General features: G+C 51.2%; 1 protein-coding gene across 8 annotated transcripts in view; it reads right to left on the reverse strand.

Moving 5' to 3' along the window:
- The window catches only part of SYT6 (synaptotagmin 6), a 59,995-nt gene extending 52,815 nt beyond the window's left edge, over positions 1-7,180 (reverse strand). For 4 of the 8 annotated variants that reach the window (XR_011494909.1, XR_011494910.1, XM_070487064.1 and 1 more), the window contains exon 1: positions 6,749-7,180. Coding sequence is in view for 2 of the 8 variants with exons in the window: in XM_070487064.1 (XP_070343165.1) it covers positions 6,749-7,082 (334 nt within the window). In the remaining 6 variants the exon portion in view is untranslated. Of the gene's footprint in view, positions 1-5,915; positions 6,055-6,748 lie in introns of those variants that run through there. The other 4 variants (XR_011494911.1, XM_070487066.1, XM_070487068.1 and 1 more) reach the window with 3 other exon arrangements.
- Positions 7,181-20,454: the final 13,274 nt, after the last annotated feature.

A 20,454-nucleotide genomic window follows, 5' to 3' on the forward strand; every position in this document is an offset into this window, starting at 1 on the left:
TGTTTTGTTGTTACTATCACCAGCTGGTGAACAAGTGTGAGCTCCAAAGGAGTAAGAAGAGGGGCTGGCCCCGTGGCTATGTGGTTAAGTTCGCGCACTGTGCTCCGGCGGCCCAGGGCTTCGCCAGTTCAAATCCTGGGTGTGGACATGGCACTGCTCACAGGGCCAGGCTGAGGCAGCGTCCCACATGCCTCAACTAGAAGGACCTACAACTAAAGATATACAACTACATACTGGGGGGCTTTGGGAAGAAAAAAGAAAAATAATAAAAAAATTAAAATTAAAAAGAATCTTTAAAAAAAAGGAGTAAGAAGAAAATCATGGAAGAAAAATCAACAATTGAGAACATGCTATGCTTTTGCCAAGTTTTCTTAAAAATTGGGGGAAAGAAGTCTATGACTCAATATTAGCTGTGAAATATCTTCATTCAGATGTCAGAATTCAGTATTCCATAGACACCTGGTTTGGGAAACCATATTGGCCATTACCCAGCAAGCTCTGGGAAAGCAAAGAGCTATGGAACTAGACTTTGGAAACACACCCAGTGACCTGGCATCATGCAGGGGCACAGGGCTTCTAGCCCTGGCTGGGAAAGTGGACTTCACCAGGTACTGAGACACCAGGCGGACATCTCAGGTGAGCAATTGCACCAGAATGACCACAGAACACGTGTCCGCATTTCTAATTGTGTGACCTTGAGCGAGTTACTTAACTTCTCCCCACCTTGGTTTCTTCTTTTATCTAATGGGGATTCTAATTATGCCTACTTCACAGAATCGTTATGAATATTAAATAAACTAAGACTTTGAGCCTCGTGCCTGGTGTGCGGTGAATGCTCCCCACATGTAAGCCGCTGTTATTCTTCATGTTTTGCTTTTTTGGTGGAGATAATAGTTTACTGCATACAGAGTAGACCCAAAGCCAGGTCCTCTGAGGCACGGAAGCGGGACGCCAGACCAGGGGGCAAAGCATCATAGAGACCTCAGGCCCTTCTTCTCTCCTGGGAAGTTAAGAGCTCTCTGAAGGCCATCAGGGCAGGACCTGCTTGTCACCCTAAGTGAGACTGTCAGCAGAGATGATGGCTCATGGCCTCCCTCTCTCCCTGGAAAATGCTGGGTTGTTAATTAGTAACCCAGGGCTTTCTTATCTCCCCCACTGACATTTCTTTCTCCAAAGACAGAGCCCTGGTGTCCCCTCCCCTTCTCTCCACCCAGAGGGTTAGGATTCATCAGCAGTTCTTATCGCTTGCTATTGTTGCCATTTTTCTAATGGACTTCCAAGTCAGGAAAATCCATTTTCTAACAGTAACAGGCATTCTCACTAACAGAGTGTAATTGAAAAGATAAAGTGGGGAGAGGAAGTGACAAGAAAGGACCATTTCCCCTGCTACCCCCAAAGCTGGAGAAGGTAGGCTTTAGGGCCTGGGGTTGCTGGTGGACCCTCAGAAATGGTAAGGGCAGGAGCTGCCTTGGCCGAAGCTCCTTTGGACACAGACAAGTACAACCCAGAGGCCAGACAGCAGGAAATGCAGAGGCCGAAGAGACAGGAAGGAACAGTGCCCAGCCTGCAAAGGGAAAAGACTCTGGGCAGAGCAATTAATACTAATACTAGTAATATTACTTGTTATTTATTTCTACATGGTCAGCACTGTGCCCCTTACATTATCTCATCTAATCTTTACAGCCTCCGTAAGAAATCAGTACTCACTTCTCGAAGATACGTTAACTAAGGTTAGAAGTATTAACTAAGTAACCCGTTTGAGGGTACATCGCATTGAGCCCAAGAGGTGGGTTTTGAACCTGAGACTTTCTGATGCTCAAGTCCAGGCTCTTGAGCCAGGCCTCTGAGGGGACTGGAGCCTGAGCAGAAGAACTGGCTGGGCAGAGAAGCTGGGGAGGAATTTCTTCGTTATAATCAGGAGTGGGTGGGGGCATCCTCTACTCTTTGGCCTGACCCTCTGAACCTGGGAAGAACTCTGGAGACCAGGATTATGACCAACCTCCTCATGCCCCGTCTCTTTCTTCTTCCTTGGAAGGTGCAGACACTGCAGATTACCCACTAGCCACCAGGCAAATAACCAATGGCCCTGACAACATCTCCTTCAGAGATGTGGCTAAGAAATACCTGAGTGTGTGTGTGTGTTGGGGCAACAGGGGCTATTCTGTTCTGAGGTTCACAGACATGGCCCACTAATAAAAAGCTCTGCTGTGGCTTGTAAATTTATTAGGAGAACCTGGTATAATTAATATTAGGGTGGGGGGAAGGGGAGCAGAGAGTCTTTGCTTCCTTTCCTTCTTTCAGAGATCCAGGCCGAACTACCGATGGGGATAATTAGCGCAGTCCAAACAGAGAAGGAATTAATGCTCCTGAAAAAGCTGTGATGAGGAGAGACAATGCTGGGCTAATTAGGGCCGCACCAAGCTTTATGACTGGGCTCCTGCTTCCACCATCATTAGGGGATTCAGAGATAAATTGGAGACTAATGTGGAGTGTTATAGCTAACAGAGCATTGACATTAATTTAGCAATTATTAGTATTATTATTTTGCCAGATGGTAACTGTACCTTTCTGCCTGATTGGTCAGGGCATGTGGCCCCTCTGAATGTGGAGATCAAGGCTGGGCTGATGGGGGGAGGGACAGACAGAGCAGAAAGATTCTTTTCCCTCTACACCCTCTTCCTGTTTGTACCTGCAATTAGTGAGAGGAGAGGTGTGCCTGGGTCCACACGGAGCAAGAAAAACAGATCAGCAATAGAGAGAAGGGCGAGATGAGGTGGCGTCATATACCCGGAGCGTCCAGAGCTGAATGCTCAGCTCACCTCTACTTTCAAAGGCCCCTCTGATTTCAGTTCCTAAGTGTTGCCCCGTCCTATAGTCCCTAGAGACCTCTTTTCCTAAGCAGGACCAGCAGGGCTGCCACCCAGCTCCTTCAGGACATTTTTTACCCTGCTTTCCGCCACTCCAGACAGCCCTACACAGACCCTAAAGAAACCTGGCTTGATGCAGATGCCTATGTCTTAGTCCTAGTTATTTGCAGCCAAACGTTATACCCCCAACTCTGTGGACAGTGTGTGGACTAAGTAGCATTAGAACAGTTAGAAGAGAACACATCTTTTGTACACAGCTTGGAGGGATGGAGCATTCTGGATCTACCATCCCCACTCTTGAAGTTCCCACAATCAGAGGGAGAAGGAACTTCTAGAACTGTAAATCCAAGGGCTCTACAACTCCTAGATACTGAACCCTGGTTCTAGAATCCTAAAGCTCTAGACACACCCTAGAGTCAGAATATCATCACCATCGGTTCTAAAGGATCGTGCCCTCAAAGAAGGCAAAGTCTACAGAACTCCTTCCCTCCAGCAAGGAGTGAGGGAGTAACTGATTATTCAGTTATAGAAACAGGATTTTTGTGTTTTGATGAAATGCTGTGCATTTAATTGACCATCACAAGCCAGAAAAATCTCTCTGCTGCAAAAGGCCAACTTCAAAGCCAGGGGACTGCATCACAGATCATCTTCAGAGTCATTAGAGAAGTGAGCAACTATCACACACATCTCATGGCCATCTGGAAGCCAGAGAATAACCATTCCTGGCGGCCAGCCTGGGAGGGGCAAGGCAGCTCAGGTCTCCCATCAGTTTTCTGCATTGTCTGGAACACCTCTGAACCTCTGCTTACTACCTCAAATCCAGGACCCATGCTACCCACACCCAACACTCTGCAGCTTGGCTTATGGAAAAAGTTCATTCACCTCCACAAGGCAAATGACACAAAGAAAGGTAGAGATCTGCCTGTCAGCATCCTCTGGCAGGGGTGGGGGGAGTGTATTAAGGAGGAAAACAGACCTTTCCCTTTAGAGTTTTTAAAGAAAAGGGGGAACTTGCTTTTAGCTGGGACAGTTTGTGTAGAGGTGTTTCTAAGTCAGTGTCTGATGGACTGAGATTTCCTGTGCAATTCCTAGCACAGACCCCGGCATATCAGAGGATCCCAGTAAAAGATAGTAGAGTCTGAATCTCAATTGTTGAATCTCAGGGTATTACTAGAAATCCCATGAGCTGGCAACTTAAAGCAGGAGGAAGGCAGGAGAAAACATACAATGGTAAAGGGAACTGGGCATGCTCTAGCCACTTGCATTTTTCATGAAACTGCAAATGAAAAGATCCAGCATTTCTCTGACTGGAGAATCTGGAGCCAGGCAATGGCTCTGGGATGCAGGGAGTAGGCTGAGAGGTGGCATACCTGGCAGCCTGGTCCTAACTCCACAGCATCTCCCCAGACCCCGTGCTCACCTGAACCCCAAGATCCCGAAGCCACTCTCAACCACTGTCTTTCTTTTGCTATGATCAAGGGTCTCCTTATGCCTCCCCATCCCTTTCAGCCCCCCAGCTTCATGCTCCCCACCGGCCCCCTCCCCCCCGCTTCCTGAGGCTTGTGACTCAGCAGCCCAAGTTAAAGTTCCCCAGGGCTGACAACTCAAACTCTCTGAAGCAGCCTGCAGGGAAGGCATACTGATTCATCTGGGCCCACAGGCTCTCACTCCTCAGCCTTCTCTCACCCTTGGCCTGGCTGTCCAGGTACCTGTCATTTCAGACTACAGGGTGTCCCTTTGGAGTCAGAACACCAGCGCCTTCCAGTATCAAGATGAGCTATATACATACACTGCCCCCAGTCCCCCCGGCCCTCGCCCCCCCACCCCCAATTATTTCTGCCTTGGACAGACAGAGGGGCAGCCTCTATCCCAGGTGGAACTCGACAGGTGTGTTCTCACCTTGAATTATCCCCTTTAGGGTTTGAAGGCTCAGGACCAACATTAAGGGCCCCACTGGAGATGGACATTGGAGGAGAGGATGGAAAGGAGCTGAGGAGGCAGGCAGGAAGAAACTCCTTGTCTCGGGCAAAATTGTGTGTCTGGTGGATATGGGGAGTTGGGTGGTGTTGCAGGTGAGGGCACTAGAGAACCAAAGTCTAACAATACTTGCTGGGCCTAATCTATCCTGAGATTCTTCAAGAGGAAGAAATCAGCCTCTCCAACCTCCCTCACTGTACCACCCTCTCAAAGTTCTTTATGTTTAACCCCAGTGCCTTCTGCTGCAGTAATCAACCCATTGATTAAACATTGCCAGGGCGAGAGAGAGCCAGCGAGTAGCGTCAGCCCCCTACAACCCACGGAGGGCTGAGGTGGGCTCCATTCCCCCAAGGATGGACACAACCCCCTGGCACACACAAACCTCCCCTTGGCCCGCTACCCTCCTCCTTCTCGTCTACGCCTCAGCGGCCCTGTTCCTAACCCAGGACTTACCTATATCTCTGACCTTTAACCTCAACTGAAAACAGAACCTTGGAACCTGCGGCCTCTGGGGAGTTTACCCCACCTGTACCCGCTCCCAGAACCGCTGCGCCAGTCCCCGGCTTCTGGTCCAAGGAGAAGAACGTGGAGACAAAATTCCCGCCTCTCGCGGCCCCTTCCTCCCCTCCCGCGGGCTCACCTCCGCGTACCCCTAGGCCCAGCCCCACTGGAGTCAGGGTCGGGGGACAAGGAGGGGTGGAGTCTGAGGAGCCAAAGGAACCCCGGCGCCTGGGTCCCTGCAGGACCTCCCCACCCCCACTCCGCGTTCTCCCAAGGCCTCGCACTGCCCCCTGGCCCTCCCCGCCGAGGGAACGCGACCCGGTACTCCCTCCCGCCCAGGACCCTCCAGACGGCGGGATCCGGACAAAGAGCCCGGCTGCAGCGGGAGAGCGGGGCCGCACGGCGCCGGTGCGGCAGGTAAATACCCGGGGCTGGCGGCCCCCACGCTGCCCACCCTCCTCGGCTCCGGCCGCCAGGGCGCGACACGCCATTCCCGCTGTCGCGATTCCCGGGAGACGCCGCCCCTGCGCGCCGGGCCCGGGCCCCGCCGGGCTTGGGCTCCGGACTCACCGGCTCCGGCGAGCTCGACTCGGCTCGGGCTCCCGCCTGGACTCGGCGGCCGCCCGGGGCTGCGTCCGGCGCAGCGTCCGCGCCGCGCGGGCAGGAGGCGCCCGCTTGGCAAAGTCGGCGAGAGGCACCTGCTCAGTCGCGCACTGGCCTGGAGTCTGAGTGAGTCAGAGAGACCGAGGGAGCGACTTATAGGGGCGGGGGTGGCGGGAGGATGCCGTGACACCCTCCCCCACCCCGCCCCCCGCCCCCGCCCCCCAGCCGAGACGCAGAAAGCCACTCGCAGCCGGAAAGACACCCGGACACAAAGACCTCATGTCAGCTGCAGACGCAAGTTTCTCCCTGAGAGACCAGGGGGCTCGGGCCGCGTTCCCCGAGAGAACAGACAAACGGACGAACAGACCAACGGATGAATCCCGAGATCTCGACACCCCCGAGGAGATGAGTTTCTTCCTGAGCCTGGATGTCCCCAGTCTCCTGCTCACTCCACGGCCCCTTCCCCTGGCAGATCGCCTGCAGGGCGAGCGGAGAGACGCGAGGGAAACTAAGGACCCCAGAGGCGCCGCGTCCCGGGAGCCCGGCTGTCCACGGGGTCCCTGCAGAGTCACACGGGAGGGTGCAGGGGGATGCTGTCCCTCCTGGGTCCCCCTCGCGTCTCTCCGCTTGTCTTGGGGGCGATGGGCCAGGGCACTGGCTGAAGCTGGTTCCCAATCCAGAATCCTGAGCCGGAGTTCTCTCTCTAGGCTCTGGGGCTCCCGAGGCCAGGGCTTTGGCGGGGAGGGGAGACAGCCAGGGCGAGAATCCAGAAAGGGAGGGGGCCTCGGGTTTCCCGTTACCTGCGTCGGCAGCGCTCGGACTCCGCTCTAGGGGCTGTAGCTCGAAGCTCCGACAAGTCTCCACGTCCAGCCCGAGAGGGGGCGGCCGGGCCCGGCACAGCGAGGCCAGGACCGCAAGCGCCGCCTGGCACTGAGGCCCCCCGGTCCCCCACACCCCGCTCATGCCCCAGACACCCCGGTCCTCTGAGCAGACGCCAGAACTCGCGCCGCGGCCGGACCCGGAGGGGGTGGGGGGGGCAAGGCGGCCCCAAGAAGACCCTACCGGCAGCGGCCCCTGCGGCTCCGTTCGGCTTTTAATCACTTCCCGGCAGGGTCTCCGCCCCTCACGTGGCATCCCGCGGCAGCTGGCAAGTCTGGCGCCTCACGGCCGCCCCCTCTACAATCAGGGACCGATCTGAGTCCCGGCGGGCTCGAGGCAGGGAGCTCTGTTGTCCCGCATCCTGAAGGGTGCAAGGCCAGTGAAAGAGCCTGGGATCTAGCTGCGCATTCACTCCTGGTGTGAGCTTGGGCCTCTCTGAGCCTCAATTTCCCTCTCTGTAAAAGGGGTATAATGACTACGAGTGCTTCACGGGCTGCCTGGGGATATAAGATAGTGTCTGTGAAAACACTGGGTAAATTGCCACACGCCAAATACGTGGCAACAAAATAAATAAACCCATTAAAGAAAGAAGGATGACCCATCTGGGGTGGGAGAACCTTGGCCAAGGTTCCTGATGGGAGAAGTTAGTCAGACTTGCCCCAAGTCCCAGCTTCGGAGGCTGAAGACCCTAAGACTGCGGGGCTATGCGAACTGCAAAAAGACTTTCTGAGCCCCGCAATCCTGCGGTCCGATGTACCCGCACGTTGCTATGGCGACGGGAGGCAGCGGCCGTCTCTCTCCATGGCAACGGGAGGGGAAAGTTTCTAGCGAATAGGAATGGGGGCATTTCAAGAGGGCGCTCCGTTCCCGCCAGACCCACCTCCCTGCATCAGTGCAACACCACTGGAGAGAATGTGTCTTGCTATTAAGCGTAACAAGGGCCAGAGAGACCGAAAACTAAACGGGAGGATTGAGGCTAGACTTAAGGCAGAACTCCCCTCCAGGAACTGTGGCGTGAGGTCCAGGAGCCGATTGGCTGAACGGCTCAGAGGAGCCTCACTCAGCCCCGGAGATCTGTGGGCCGCCACCAGGCGCGGCCCTGCGGGGGCCCTGTCACGGAAGTCTTGCATCCTCGGCTTGTCTGCAGGTGGGCCCCTGTCGGCGGGTGGGGCTCACCCAAAGCTCCAGGCACGGCTCGGTTCCCTTTGCCTTCCCGGAGCTGGGAAGGAAACTTTAGCAGGAGCCTTCGGAAGCCGCGGTGCTAATGTGTACCCGGGTTGCGGTCGGGGAGAAGGGTCCTTCCTCCTAATTAACATGCTAATTGGAAGTGGCCTGGGCGGTGACTCACGTTCCGTAGGGAAGAGATTTGAAGACTCCTAGCGGTCGCCACCAAGCGCCAACTGCCCCAGCCGCGCTAGCTGGCCCTTGGACTTGAATCCCCGGGCAGCTAAAGCCCAGGTTATAGACGGCCAAGCCGAGGCAGGAGAGGACCCTGGCCTAACGAGGCGCGTTTTCCCGTTTGCACACGCTCCCTGGATCTGTCCACGGTGCTGAAGGCCCAGTTGACGCAACTGTCGCGTGCGCGCAAGGCTAGCGAAAGGGGAGACGGGGGCAATTGCAGCTTCCACCCTGACCTCTGGAGCCTGAGAGAGGAGAGGGCTAGGAACTCAGGCGCGAGAGACTGAGCAGGAGTGATCCTGGAGACACTATGCAATCCCGGCTGCCTTCCTGATGGAGGTGCTCAGTTGCTGTTCCAAGAACAGATGAGGCTGTGGAGTCCCCATTCGCCTCCCAGTGCTTCTAGAACCCACCTGAGGAGCCTGGAGGTCCCGTGACCTTCCCCTCCACCACCCGATGAAGAAATCAGCACCTGGAAGAGACAGGTGCTCAGAGGCTTCTTGTTACACGCTCATTAGCAGTTTCCCAGGCGGCAGGTTTGTGTTTACATAAAATACAATGGAGAAGAGATGCTCTCTGCCCATGTTTACGGCAACTCTGTCACTCCGCGGCGATTTCTCCCTCCCCCTCTTGAGTTCCCGGGGAAATTCGCAGAACAAAGCGCCTTGTTTTGCCTTTGCAGAGAATGAAAAAACACAGGACTGTTCCAAGGGCCCAGGCTAGTGATGCAGGGAAATCAATATTTCGCTTACAACGAGTCGGGGACTTTGCATCTAAACTGAAGGCAAAGGAGCCTGTTCGGAGCACAGCAGGTGGCAGAAGCCGAGAATTAACAGATAATTTCTCATTGTTCCCGGATTCAGCCTCCACATGCAGCAGGCGGTTCTGCAGCGTCTCTGGCGCCCCAGCAAAGGCTCCGGACCTGGCATTTCTCAACCGAACAGGGAGAGGGAGGTTCTGCTCTGTCAGGGCTGCAAGAAGGGGCTGGGGCTCCGGGGTTAGTCAATAACTATTGAATTTGGAGTGTGCGAGTGAGTGTGTGTGAGAGAAACAGAAAGAAACAGAGATAGAGACAAGAGAAAGACAGAAGCACAGAGACAGAGAGGCAGAGGATGAGACACAGATAGATACACAGATATAGGAGATACAGAGAGAGAACAGAGAGACAGAGGGACTGACACATATAAAGGGACACTCATTGCGAAAGAGAGATAAAAGAGAAATGTATTGTTTGCTTACATTAAGAAAAAGCTCCACCCTAGTTGTCATCTCCATGCCCTCTCCCCAGATTAATTGCTGATACCTGGGGTCACATAACCAGCCACAAAGTAGAAAAAAAAACCTTCATATAAAGATGGGAAGTTTTCCTCTCTAGAACTCCTTTCTCCCACAAGCCCACTCTGAAAACATGTCTATGCTTCTTTCCATATGAAGAGATGAAATTCAGACTCCCAGGGTCCCACTCAGACCCAGGGAGGGAAGGAGAGAAAAGAAGTGGAATTGTTGCCCCTCACTCTGTCTCTTAGAGAAAGACTATTCTGAGTTTCAGTTTAGGGGTGGGGAGGAGAAAAGGAGGAGGGGAGACGGTCAGCGGGACATAGTGACAAACAAGGGTACTGGGCTGGCACCTGGAGGCTAGATCCAGAACTGGTGCACCAAACCAGCCGTGGGGCAGTCACATATCATGTCAGGACATCACTTTCCTTATCTGCAAGAAGATGAAGTTGGATGAGGAGCTCTTTGAGGCTCCTTCCAGCAACAACAGTCTAGGATTTTATATGAGAGGAAAGGAGGAGGCTGTTTCAGGAAAGGAAGGAAGGAGGCAATTGAAGAGCAGGTTTTCCTGGGTTTGAAGACCAGGGTGGTGTTACAGATGTCCAGGCTCACTTTGGGCCTCCCCTCCCCCATTGCTCTCATCTCATCTACAGCCACGGTTGGAGCATCCTAAGTCTGGGGCCCCCCAGGCCAGATAGAAGCAGCGAGGTGGGAGGACGGCTCGGTGGTGCAGCGGTTAAGTTCGCATGTTCCATTTCGGTGGCCCAGGGTTCCCTGATTCGGGTGCTGGGTGCGGACATGGCACCGCTTGGCAAGCCATGCTGTGGTAGGTGTCCCACACATAAAGTAGAGGAAGATGGGCATGCATGTTTGCTCAGGGCCAGTCTTCCTCAGCAAAAAAAGAGAAGGATTGACTGCAGATGTTAGCTCAGGGCTAATCTTCCTCAAAATAAAAAAAAATGAAGCAGAGACGGGGATTGGAGGTGGAGTGGGAAGCAGAATGAGAGGAGGTTTGAGGCAGAAACCAGCAGCCTCCCACTCCTTTGCCCTCCTTTCCTCAGAAATAGCCAAAGTGCACATCCCCTTCCCCCACCCCAAATCTCCAAGGCAGTGGCCTGACTGCCCTTGGACAGATTCCCACCCTGCTCTGAGCAGCAATGTCCTATTGAGTTATGCTACAAATAAAATAAATTAAAACAAAATAATAATTTCTAAAAAATTAAACCTCAGTAGGAAATTGCTAATGCTGTAGGCGGGAAGAATGAGCTCCTTTGACATGAGCCAATGTGTCATATTGTCTTTCCATCTCAATGCAATTTCTAAATAGGGAGCCCTTTCCCTATTCCCTCCTCCCCTCCAAGCCCCCAGCAGAGATGTAAAGGGAGCAGTCTGACGTTCATAGCTGAATTGTCTGACTTGCAGGGAAAGACACAGAGCAATAGACACAAGGGGACCCACTGCTTTGCCAAGAGAACTGGAGCCAAGAGGGCTCTGATCCAACCTTGAGGGCTCCTGATCTCCTCTCCCCACTACCCCCATCTCCTGCTTACTGAGGCATGTGGCCACTTTCCGCAAGAGTTTTAAATTTACTCTAAGAAAACAGACATCTATTGAACCTGTTCTGCTTCTGGTGGAGAATGAAGGTGATGTCCTACATTGGGGAGTGGGAGTCACTTTACACCATTATTTGGAACAAACTATGCTATGGAATCCCCATGGGATTTCTGACAGAACAGCTTTATCAGTATTTCCAGTGTACGTCACCATCAGCTCCCCATCCCCCACACCAACATAGCAACTCTAGCCAAAGCTGAGTAACTTCTGCAAATCAGGCCATTCCAAGTCATCATAAGAGTTTTCAAGAATCTCTCCTTACCTGAAAAGATGCAGAAAACATGGCAGAGCCCTAAGTCAATTCCCAAGTATTTGGGGGAGTCCAGTCTTGCTTTTATTTTAGAAAAGATTCTCGGCAATCCAAACCTCCTGAGCCAGGTGTATACTTACCTCTTTCTCATTTCTTCCCTATTTCAGAGGTCTCATCTCTGTTCTGTGCTCTCTGCTCAAGCCTACAATCTTCCAGATCAGACTTGGGAAGACCAGGCAGGGTTTGCTACTTCCAGCAGGCTGGGGACTTGGGAAGCAGAGACAGGTTCAAGGTCGGAAGGCAATATCATCCCTGAAACAATTTTAGAGCTTGACCTGACCGTGGTGGATCCAGGGCTCTCTCTGCGTTCTTTGAGATGTGAGAATGATAGTGGAGGGGAAGCGCTAGGAAACAAGCCAAGTGTGCTCCTCTTAATACCAACCTTGTGCAGAAGAAAGAGCGCAGGTTTTGGAGTGGACAGACCTGTGTTCAAATCCTAACCCTATCACTTACCAACTGTATCACTTTAGGCACTGCACTTTAGCTCTCTGAACCTCATCTTCCTCATCTGTAAGATGAGACATATAAGAACTGCTTTGTAGTGCACAAGGATTATATGAGTTAGGTTACATGCCTAATATAGTGTGACTGATTCGTGGCACATGTTTAAACAAATGGCAGTTCCTTCCCTCTTCCATCTCTCAGAGCGTAGCGGGACATCTAGCAGGCACACCATTCAGAGGCTAACCCATACTCTTCTATCAGGTAAGTCCTTGAAGACCACCGAGAGGGAACGTCTCTCATTTAGTCCTATAACAACCCCAAGAAGCAGAATGGGTGAATGCTAATAGTCCTTTTGGTAAATGAGGAAATTAAGGGACTATTCTCTGGTCACACTAGCTAGGAGGTGGCAGAGAACTGGAATCCAGGCCTTCTAATCCCTAGTTAGTGCCCCTTCCTTCTACTGGGGAGGATGGTGAAGGTGTGAATAATTTTTCCTCTTTTACAAAAAAGGTTATAATATTTTTTAATTGACTTTATAATAAATAAAAAATATTTGGAAATAGATTACAGAGCAGTGTTTACTCCTATGTCTCTTTGCAAAGCTCTTGGCCCTCTGACCTGAACCATTCTGATTGCCTCTTAGATCCAATTGCTGGTTAGAGGAAAGATAGTGTCACTGATAAAACACAGGGCTGGGGCCTGGGAGCTTCATGGCTCAGGACATGTTGGCTGCTTCATTCTTGACAGAGATAGGATTCCTCAGAGGACAGCTTGGGGAGTCTCTGCTGCATCTGAGTGGTGTCCTGTGGTCAGAGCCCACCTTCCAGGAAAGGGCTAAGCCAAGATTCTTGTAAGACCAGGACCCAAAAGGCTGGAATTCTCCCCAAGGAGCCCAGAGAGAGTTTGCAGTCTCAAGACTCTGACTGTTCCACTAATGAAAAGAAACCAGATAAAATGCCAAAACTAATTAAAGTGACAAATCCAAAAAGGTCCTGTCAAAACTAGGAGGTCTTAATCCTTGATTTCAGCAGAACCCAAACAGGGAGAATCAACAGAGCATGCTTTGGGTCAGGGGCCTGCAGCCGCTATGAAAGTGGGGAGCTGGAGACCCTGGAGAGAACAAATCTGTTCCCCAAATTTCAGCCTCCCTCCACTGTGTAGAATAAAAACCCTTCTCCATCCCAGCCCCGATGCCTTAGCTATGTTTCTGTGGTCAACTAGAGGTACAGTAAATGGTTTTAGTCAGTCAGCCCCCAACCTTTATTAATACTCTCGTACATTTGTAAAGCCTGGTAGAGTTTACACAACACTCTCACTTATGTTATCTCATTTCACACTCACAACAGCCCTGAGAAGTCGATATTATTATCCTCATTTCACTGGTGAGTTCTCAGAGGGGCTAAAAATAACTGACTTGGAATTATAGCTAGAAAATGGCAGAGCCCGAACTTGAGTCTGTCTTTTCATGTCGCTCTTTCATTCATTCATTTATCCAGCACTTATTGAGGTCCTATTAAGGCCCAGTTCTGTCCTAAGCACGTGAGACACAGTGCTGTGTCATTTCCCACACACACTGGCCTTCAATCACACACATGTGCAGAGCACAAAGCATGTGGGCTCCGTCCCGGGGGAGTGCACATAATCGACATAATCGGTTGTGGAGAGAGGCCACATGTGAAATTGGTTTAAAATGAGTTCTTTGACCTCTTTGCTGCAGAGTTGCCCACGGCCACATCGACTGTGAAATTCTCTTCTCTTCAACATGATTCTCTCTGGATTTCCCACCCTTCCTGATTCTCTCACTCTCTCCTCTGCCTTGTCCCAGCCCTTCCATTTCTCCAGGGTTCAGCGCTCATCCCTCCTTCCTTCTGTCTCTGCACATTCTCTCTGAGTGATCTCATCCACTCCTAGGGCATCAAATACTAAACAATACTGACATCAATAGCAATACCACTAAACATTCACTGAGCACTTACTCTCTTGCAGGATCCATGCTGCTTGCTTAATGTAGATTATATCATTATGTTCTCAGACAACCCTATCATTGTCCAGTTCACAGGTATCAGGTGATCGAGCCAGAATGTGAAAAAATCTCAGAGCCCTCCTTGATTCTTCCCTCTCCCTTATCTACCCACATTCAGTCTGTCACTGAATCTTCTTGTTTTTATTTCTAAAATGTTTGAACCCCTGTCCTCCTCACCACTGTCACTGCCCTGGCTCAGGCACCCCACATCCCTCTTCTGGACCATGGCAGTCGCCTTATGGGATAATGTGATTGTCATCCTCTTGTTTAGAATCCTTCATAGACTTCCTGGGACCTTCGGGATGAGATTGACACTCTCTGGCTGGGCATAGAAAGCCCTTCTAGACCTGGCCTCTGTCCACCCATCTAGCCTCCTCTCCAGACACTCCTGGGATCTCTGTATGCTGCCTGTGCTGAGGTCATAGAGTGATAATTCCAGTCTCTCATCTTTACACCCCACCTACCATTCTGTGCCTTTGCTGTTTCCTGCAAAAGTTTGCAGTTTCTCTTCTTCACCTGTGCTCTCTCTAGATTCCAGAACTTTGCAATTGCTTGTCCCTCCGCCCTGAACACCTTTCCTCTTTTCTTCATCATCCAGCTGGTTCCTACAGGACATCGTGGGGCATAAAGGTTAAGAATGTGAGCTTTGGAGCCAGGCTGCCTGGGCTCAAATCTTAGATCTGCCGTGTAGTAGCTGTGTGACCTCAGGCAAGTTACTAAACCTCTCTGTGACTAGTTTTCTTGTCCATAAAATGGAGATGATAATAGTAGTACCTCTCTCATCAGTTTACTGAGAGGTTTAAATGAGTTGATACACATGAAGCGCTCAGAACAGCTCCTTCCTGGACTGCCACAGCTGTCTCAGATGTCCCCTTCCTTGTCTGCCCATTGCACCCACTGCTTATTTTTGTCACAGAGTTTAGCAACAGCACACTGTTAACTGTTGCTAGACTGTGAGCTCCTTGAGCTGGGTCTGTATCTCCTGCATCTTTACGTCCTCAGTGACTCGCACCTAATCCGCATTCAGTGAGTGTCTCTCGCTTTGAAGAGAGGTAGATGTGTGGAGGTGATGTGGAGCAGTGAGTGTGCGAGAGCTGGAAGATCCCAGAGTAGAGTCAAATGGGCCACATTAAGGAAGGCTCCTGGGGAGTAGCATTGAGTTTTTTGACAGGTGAGGCTGGAAGGAATGGGGGAACATGTTCATTCCGGGCTGCAGGAACAGCCCGTGGCAAGGCTTTCAGGCAAAACTAAGCAGGAGGAGTGAGCACTTTCTCGGCTGGAGCACAGAGGAGGGACAAGGTGAGGGAGGACAATGGGCCTCAGCATCCCCACGCCCAGGCTCCATGCTCAGTCTTACTCAGCTGGGTTTGTGTGGAGAGCCCACATTGTTCCAGCTGGTCAGAAGGCGAGCAGAGGAAGACCCAACCGCTGCCCTCGAGGAGGTTATGACAAAGTTACAGGAAACTGGAGGGATCAGCTCCAAACTCCTCTGTGAGCCCACCAGAGTTTGGGCCATGAAAGGTTTCCTTATGAGAAGGAATTGCTCATTTTTCTCAAGTGTCAAGCTATCGCTGTGAAGCAAGTATGTGTCTGCTGGAGCAGCTGACTGTTTTCCAGTATAAATTTCTGATAATAACACAAAGTCATTACTGTGCAATTAGTGCTGCTAATGGGGAATGCAAAGTTCCCTTCCCACTCTTTCCCTCTTTCTCCACCTCTCTCTCTTTACCTCTCTCGGCTCTTTCCTACCCCTGCACACATTCTTTTTTTTTTTTTTTTGAGGAAGTTAGCCCTGAGCTAACTATTGCCAGTCCTCCTCTTTTTTGCTGATGAAGCCTGGCCCTGAGCTAACATCTTCCTCTACTTTATACGCGGGACACCTACCACAGCATGGCATGCCAAGCGGTGCCGTGTCCACACTCGGGATCTGAACCAGCGAATCCTGGGCCTCCGAGAAGCGGAATGTGCGAACTTAACTGCTGCACCACCGGGCTGGCCCCTCTTTCTTTTTCTTTCTTTTTTTTTTTTTTTTTTTTGAGGAAGATTAGCCCTGAGCTAACATCTGCCACCAATCCCCCTATTTTTGCAGGGAAGATTGGCCCTGAGCTAACATTCGTGCTCATGTTCCTCTACTTTATATGTGGGACACCTACCACAGGATAGCTTGACAAGTGTTGCCACATCCACACCGGGGATCCAAACCGGCAAACCCCAGGCGACCAAAGCAGAATGTACGACTTAACTGATGTGCCACCAGGCTGACCCAGCACACACATTCTTCTCCGGCCTCTCCCTCCCAACCAGCGAGCTGGCTGTGGGAGAAGAGAGGGCCCAGGGTGGGGCTGTCAGAGATTGGATTTTTACTCTCAGGCCTCCCAAATGAGCAAAGAGCCTGTGGAGCTGGGAGGGGCAGAGAACAAAGGGGCGAGGATGAAGGGGAAGGAGAGGTTGGCCTCAGAAGAGAGCATCTGTAAAGTTAAAAGTGAGGCACCAGCGAGCCTGTGGGGGCAATTTGCCCTTCAGGGTATGTGGCAGCGATCTGCCACCCTAGGGACCCTGTCTAACGCCCTGGTAATAGGGGGATTGGCCCTAGCAGTGGGGAGATGGCCCAATGCCGAAGCCAGGTAATGGAGCTGTGCGTGGGTGATGCTGTGTTTGTTTAGGCTGCTGGTAAGAACAGCAGCTAAGCTTGAGGAGAGCATATTTTGCTTCATTCTGAGTAATTATTTCCCCTACACACACATGCATGCACATGCACACACACACACACTCAGACACATAGACACATTCAGACACATGCCCCCAGGGGGATTTTTCAGCCATGCTCCTGAATGCACCTGACAGATTCTCTGACAGGCTCTCCCCCCAGGAGGCTATTGAACTTCAGGAAATCTCAGCAATCTTTGTAGGATGGAGATGGGCAAGATTTGAAACTTGAGAAAATCATGGAGGGGAGACCCAGAGTTCATTGAGGCCTCTGTTCCTGAGTGGGCTTCTTCACAGTGGGCTGGAGAGTCACCCACCGACCTGACTAGCAGACGCCAATGGTGGCTGATGGAGTCTAACCCCACTGCCCAGGGGAAGAGGGTGGGCAGAAGAGGAAAGGAGGAGAACCAGGGGGCAGAGGAAAATGGTTAAGCCTATGGTTTCAGGAGGAGGAATCAGGGGCAGGAGGTTGCTGAAGTGGGGCCTGGATGCAAAGGAAACTTTAAGATAGAGCAGGTGTGGGGGGCGGCAGCCCGGCCACAGCTCCACAGCTTGGGGAACTGCAGAGAGTGAGTGCAAGTTCCTCCAGCCCCAGCAGGAGGTGGATTGGATGGCCTGGCTTGTCTTACATCCAATGCTTTATGATTCTTGCGTGTGAAAATTGCCAAAAACCAAATGCTTCCCTCACAGCTGTGCTCACCTGGGGTGGTGGTGGGGGATAGGGAGAGTGGCGGGGGATTTTCATTATTCAGTGGATTAAATTGTTAGAGCTAAACAGACAACAAAGGCAATCAGTTGCTTTCTCTCAAAGCCATTCTGATTGTCAGCTGAGCTGGTGAGCGAGATGTCCCAGAGGCACCCAGTGACTTCACGCTGCCTTCAGGTTTGTGAGCAGAACTTAGGCAATGCTTTCCTCAGTCCCCTCTGGCTCCCTGAAACCCTGCTCAGACCCATCCTTGGCCAAGAAGGCATCTCCTATGTGCCTCCCTCAATCCAACTGCCCTCTCATTCCCCCATAAGGCCCAGAGACTCAAACACTGAGGCTGTCCTCACTTTGAGCATCTTCTTTGGAGAGAGGGTCCCATCTTCCTCCTCTGAGTTAGGTCCCATAAAGCCCTTTAAGTCTGCTGTCCTAACCTCCCTCAGACTTACGGTCGTTACTCTTCTAATGACCTGTCTCCTAGACCAGGTAGGACTAGTGGGACTAGACCACAGGCAGTGGGAGGACAAGTTGTCTCTCTGTTCACTCGCTATTCTCAGCCCTTGATTACTCTCTGTTACCTAGTAGGTGCTAATCAGTTTTAATTGGACGAATTAACTGAGATAGGAGTTTTAAAATTGGTGATGGGGAGGTTGTTTTTAATTTGATCAATTCCTCCTTGCCAGGGAGGGAAGAAAAAACCAGGAAGTACCTAAAGGCAAAGGGAAGATTTGTGGACCACAGAATGGGAGAAGGGCGTGTCCTCAACCTGAAATTCCTACAATCGGCGGAATGGTGAGAACAACTGCTTTGAAGATTTACCAGGTGAAGCTTTGAGATCTTCCCAGAGGCCCAGTTGCCTGGACCAGGACCCTGGGGTGACCCTCCAAGGAGGCTTCAGTCTCCCTCCTCTGATCTCCCTGGTACTGATGCTCGGGCCGTCCAGAGATGAAGCTCAGGGAAGGTGCTGCCTGATTGGCTCCACACCCTGGAAATCCTCTTCCTTGAACCAGTCATCTCATTTCTTTCCCTCAGTTTCTGTAGGAGCTGTTGCTGATTCCTGCTGCCACCTCCACGTTCTGTTTCCAGGGGGAGCTGCTCCATTCCTTAATGCTCCCTCTCAAGTGAAGACCAAAATCCTCTTCCTTGGTTCTCTTTAGCATGCAATGACAGGCTGGCAATTTGAAAAAGAACCTCAAGAACTGCTAAGGAGGGGCCAGCCCTGTGGCCGAGTGGTTAAGTTCATGCGCTCTGCTTCAGCGGCCCAGGGTTTTGCCAGTTCTGATCTTGGGCGTGGAAGTGGCACCACTCATTAGGCCATGCTGAGGTGGTGTCCCACATGCCACAACTAGAAGGACCCACAACTAAAAATATACAACTACGTACTGGGGGGATTTGGGGAGAAAAGGCAAAAAAAGAACTGCTAAGGAAGGAATTATAGATCACATTAAAAAAATTTGCATAGTCAAATTCCCAAAGTACAGCCTCTGATCAGAGAGTCACCACACTCAAGCCAGAAGGAACAGGCACATTTCACAGGCATCTGCCTGGAGTCCTGGCCTGGTATGGTTGAGCCAGTAGGGTGGGGCTGGAGCTAGGTTCTCAAAGGTCACCAACTAAATGATAGGAATGAGAGGCTCCTGACATTCACCATAAGCTCTATGGTGGCAGCCATTGGTAGCTTGTACAACCTCAGAGAGACCAAAACTAAAGGCCTCCAGGACCAGAGGTGGGAGAATGAGGTCCCAGCTGCAGACCCAGAATGTCAGAGGCCAGCAGGGATGGGGTCAACACTAAGCAGGCCAGGTCCCAGGGCAAGTGCCACAAACACTTGTGAATGTTCACAACTTGCCTTTATGGGGTGGCATGCTGCGTGGCTAAGTGGCTTGAACAAGATTAAAGAATTTGGGGCAGAGCAGAACGCTTCCTTTCCTTCTAGCCACTGCCAGTCTTCAGATGAGCTGGTCCAGCTATGCTGATCTCTCTGATCAAAACATGAAATAAGACCACAGTAAACTGTCACCGAGAGTTGGATGACCTTAACTTTCAGCCCAAGACAATTGTCAATGGGTAGGTTCCAGCAGAGGTGAAGAGCACGAGCCTTGGAGTTGACAGAGATGGGTATAAATCCTGAGAGTCTGACCAGTCCAATGTATGTAACCCCCGAACTCCATTTCTTCATCTATAAAAGGGCATAATACTGTCACCTGTTCGAGTTGTCAGGAGGATTAAATGTGGTAATACCTGAAAAAGATCTAGTATACAGTAAGTGCCTAATAAATGGTAACTCTGTTATTATTATTTGGACTTGGTAGGTGATTACTGAGTGACCTCAAATACAAGGAATTGGTCTTGATAAAGTCCCCTATTACAGGCCCCCAACTGAACACCTTAACTACAAGACAACAGTCACATCCCCACAACAGAAATTGTCCTCACCCCAGCAGGAGTGATCTGCCCCCAGGTGAGGTAGGCAGGTTTCTTTGCTGGCCTGGAAACCCTCGCATGGCCCCTTCCCCTCACTGCTGAGGTGGGCACTAGTGGAGGAGGGGTCTGCCCGTTAAACTGAGCCATTTAGACATAAATTATGAATCAATGACCTTTCCCAGCTTAATTACTCCCACAGCTGGGTGGTCTGGCCTCTGGCACTGGGCCCCGGGGGGCAAATTCCGCTCACAGTCAGCAAAGCCAGGGCCTGGAGCTTTTGCTTTCATCCACCCTGGTTTATGTGGCTATTTCTGTGGCAGGAAAATTCTCTTACCCTGATGAAGGTCACGCCCTAGACCAGGGGCTGGCCCCCTTTGGGCTCTCCTAATCCCTTTGACCTTTGCAGAATCATCTTATTCTTCTTTTAAGCTTGAAATCATTGACAGCTCATTTTTTTAAAAAAAAATTGAACCTGAGGGTTATTAATAAAGTTGTCATACTTTAGTAGATTTGTGGGCTCTTGAACTGATACGTAGAAACAAATACATTCAGACAAAAAGTGCACAGGACGCTCCAGGAAGTGGTGACGCTCTGGAGCCTGAGGGGGATTCTGTTAGTCTGCAGCCTTGAGAGGGCAGAAACCAGGAGGTCGACTTTTTTTAATAGAAATTTTCAAATAGATACAAAAGTAGAGAAAGTAAAATGAAATCCCATGTACCCATCACCTAGC

This window comes from Equus asinus, chromosome 16 (genome assembly GCF_041296235.1).
Source record: "Equus asinus isolate D_3611 breed Donkey chromosome 16, EquAss-T2T_v2, whole genome shotgun sequence".
Classification (NCBI taxonomy): domain Eukaryota; kingdom Metazoa; phylum Chordata; class Mammalia; order Perissodactyla; family Equidae; genus Equus; species Equus asinus.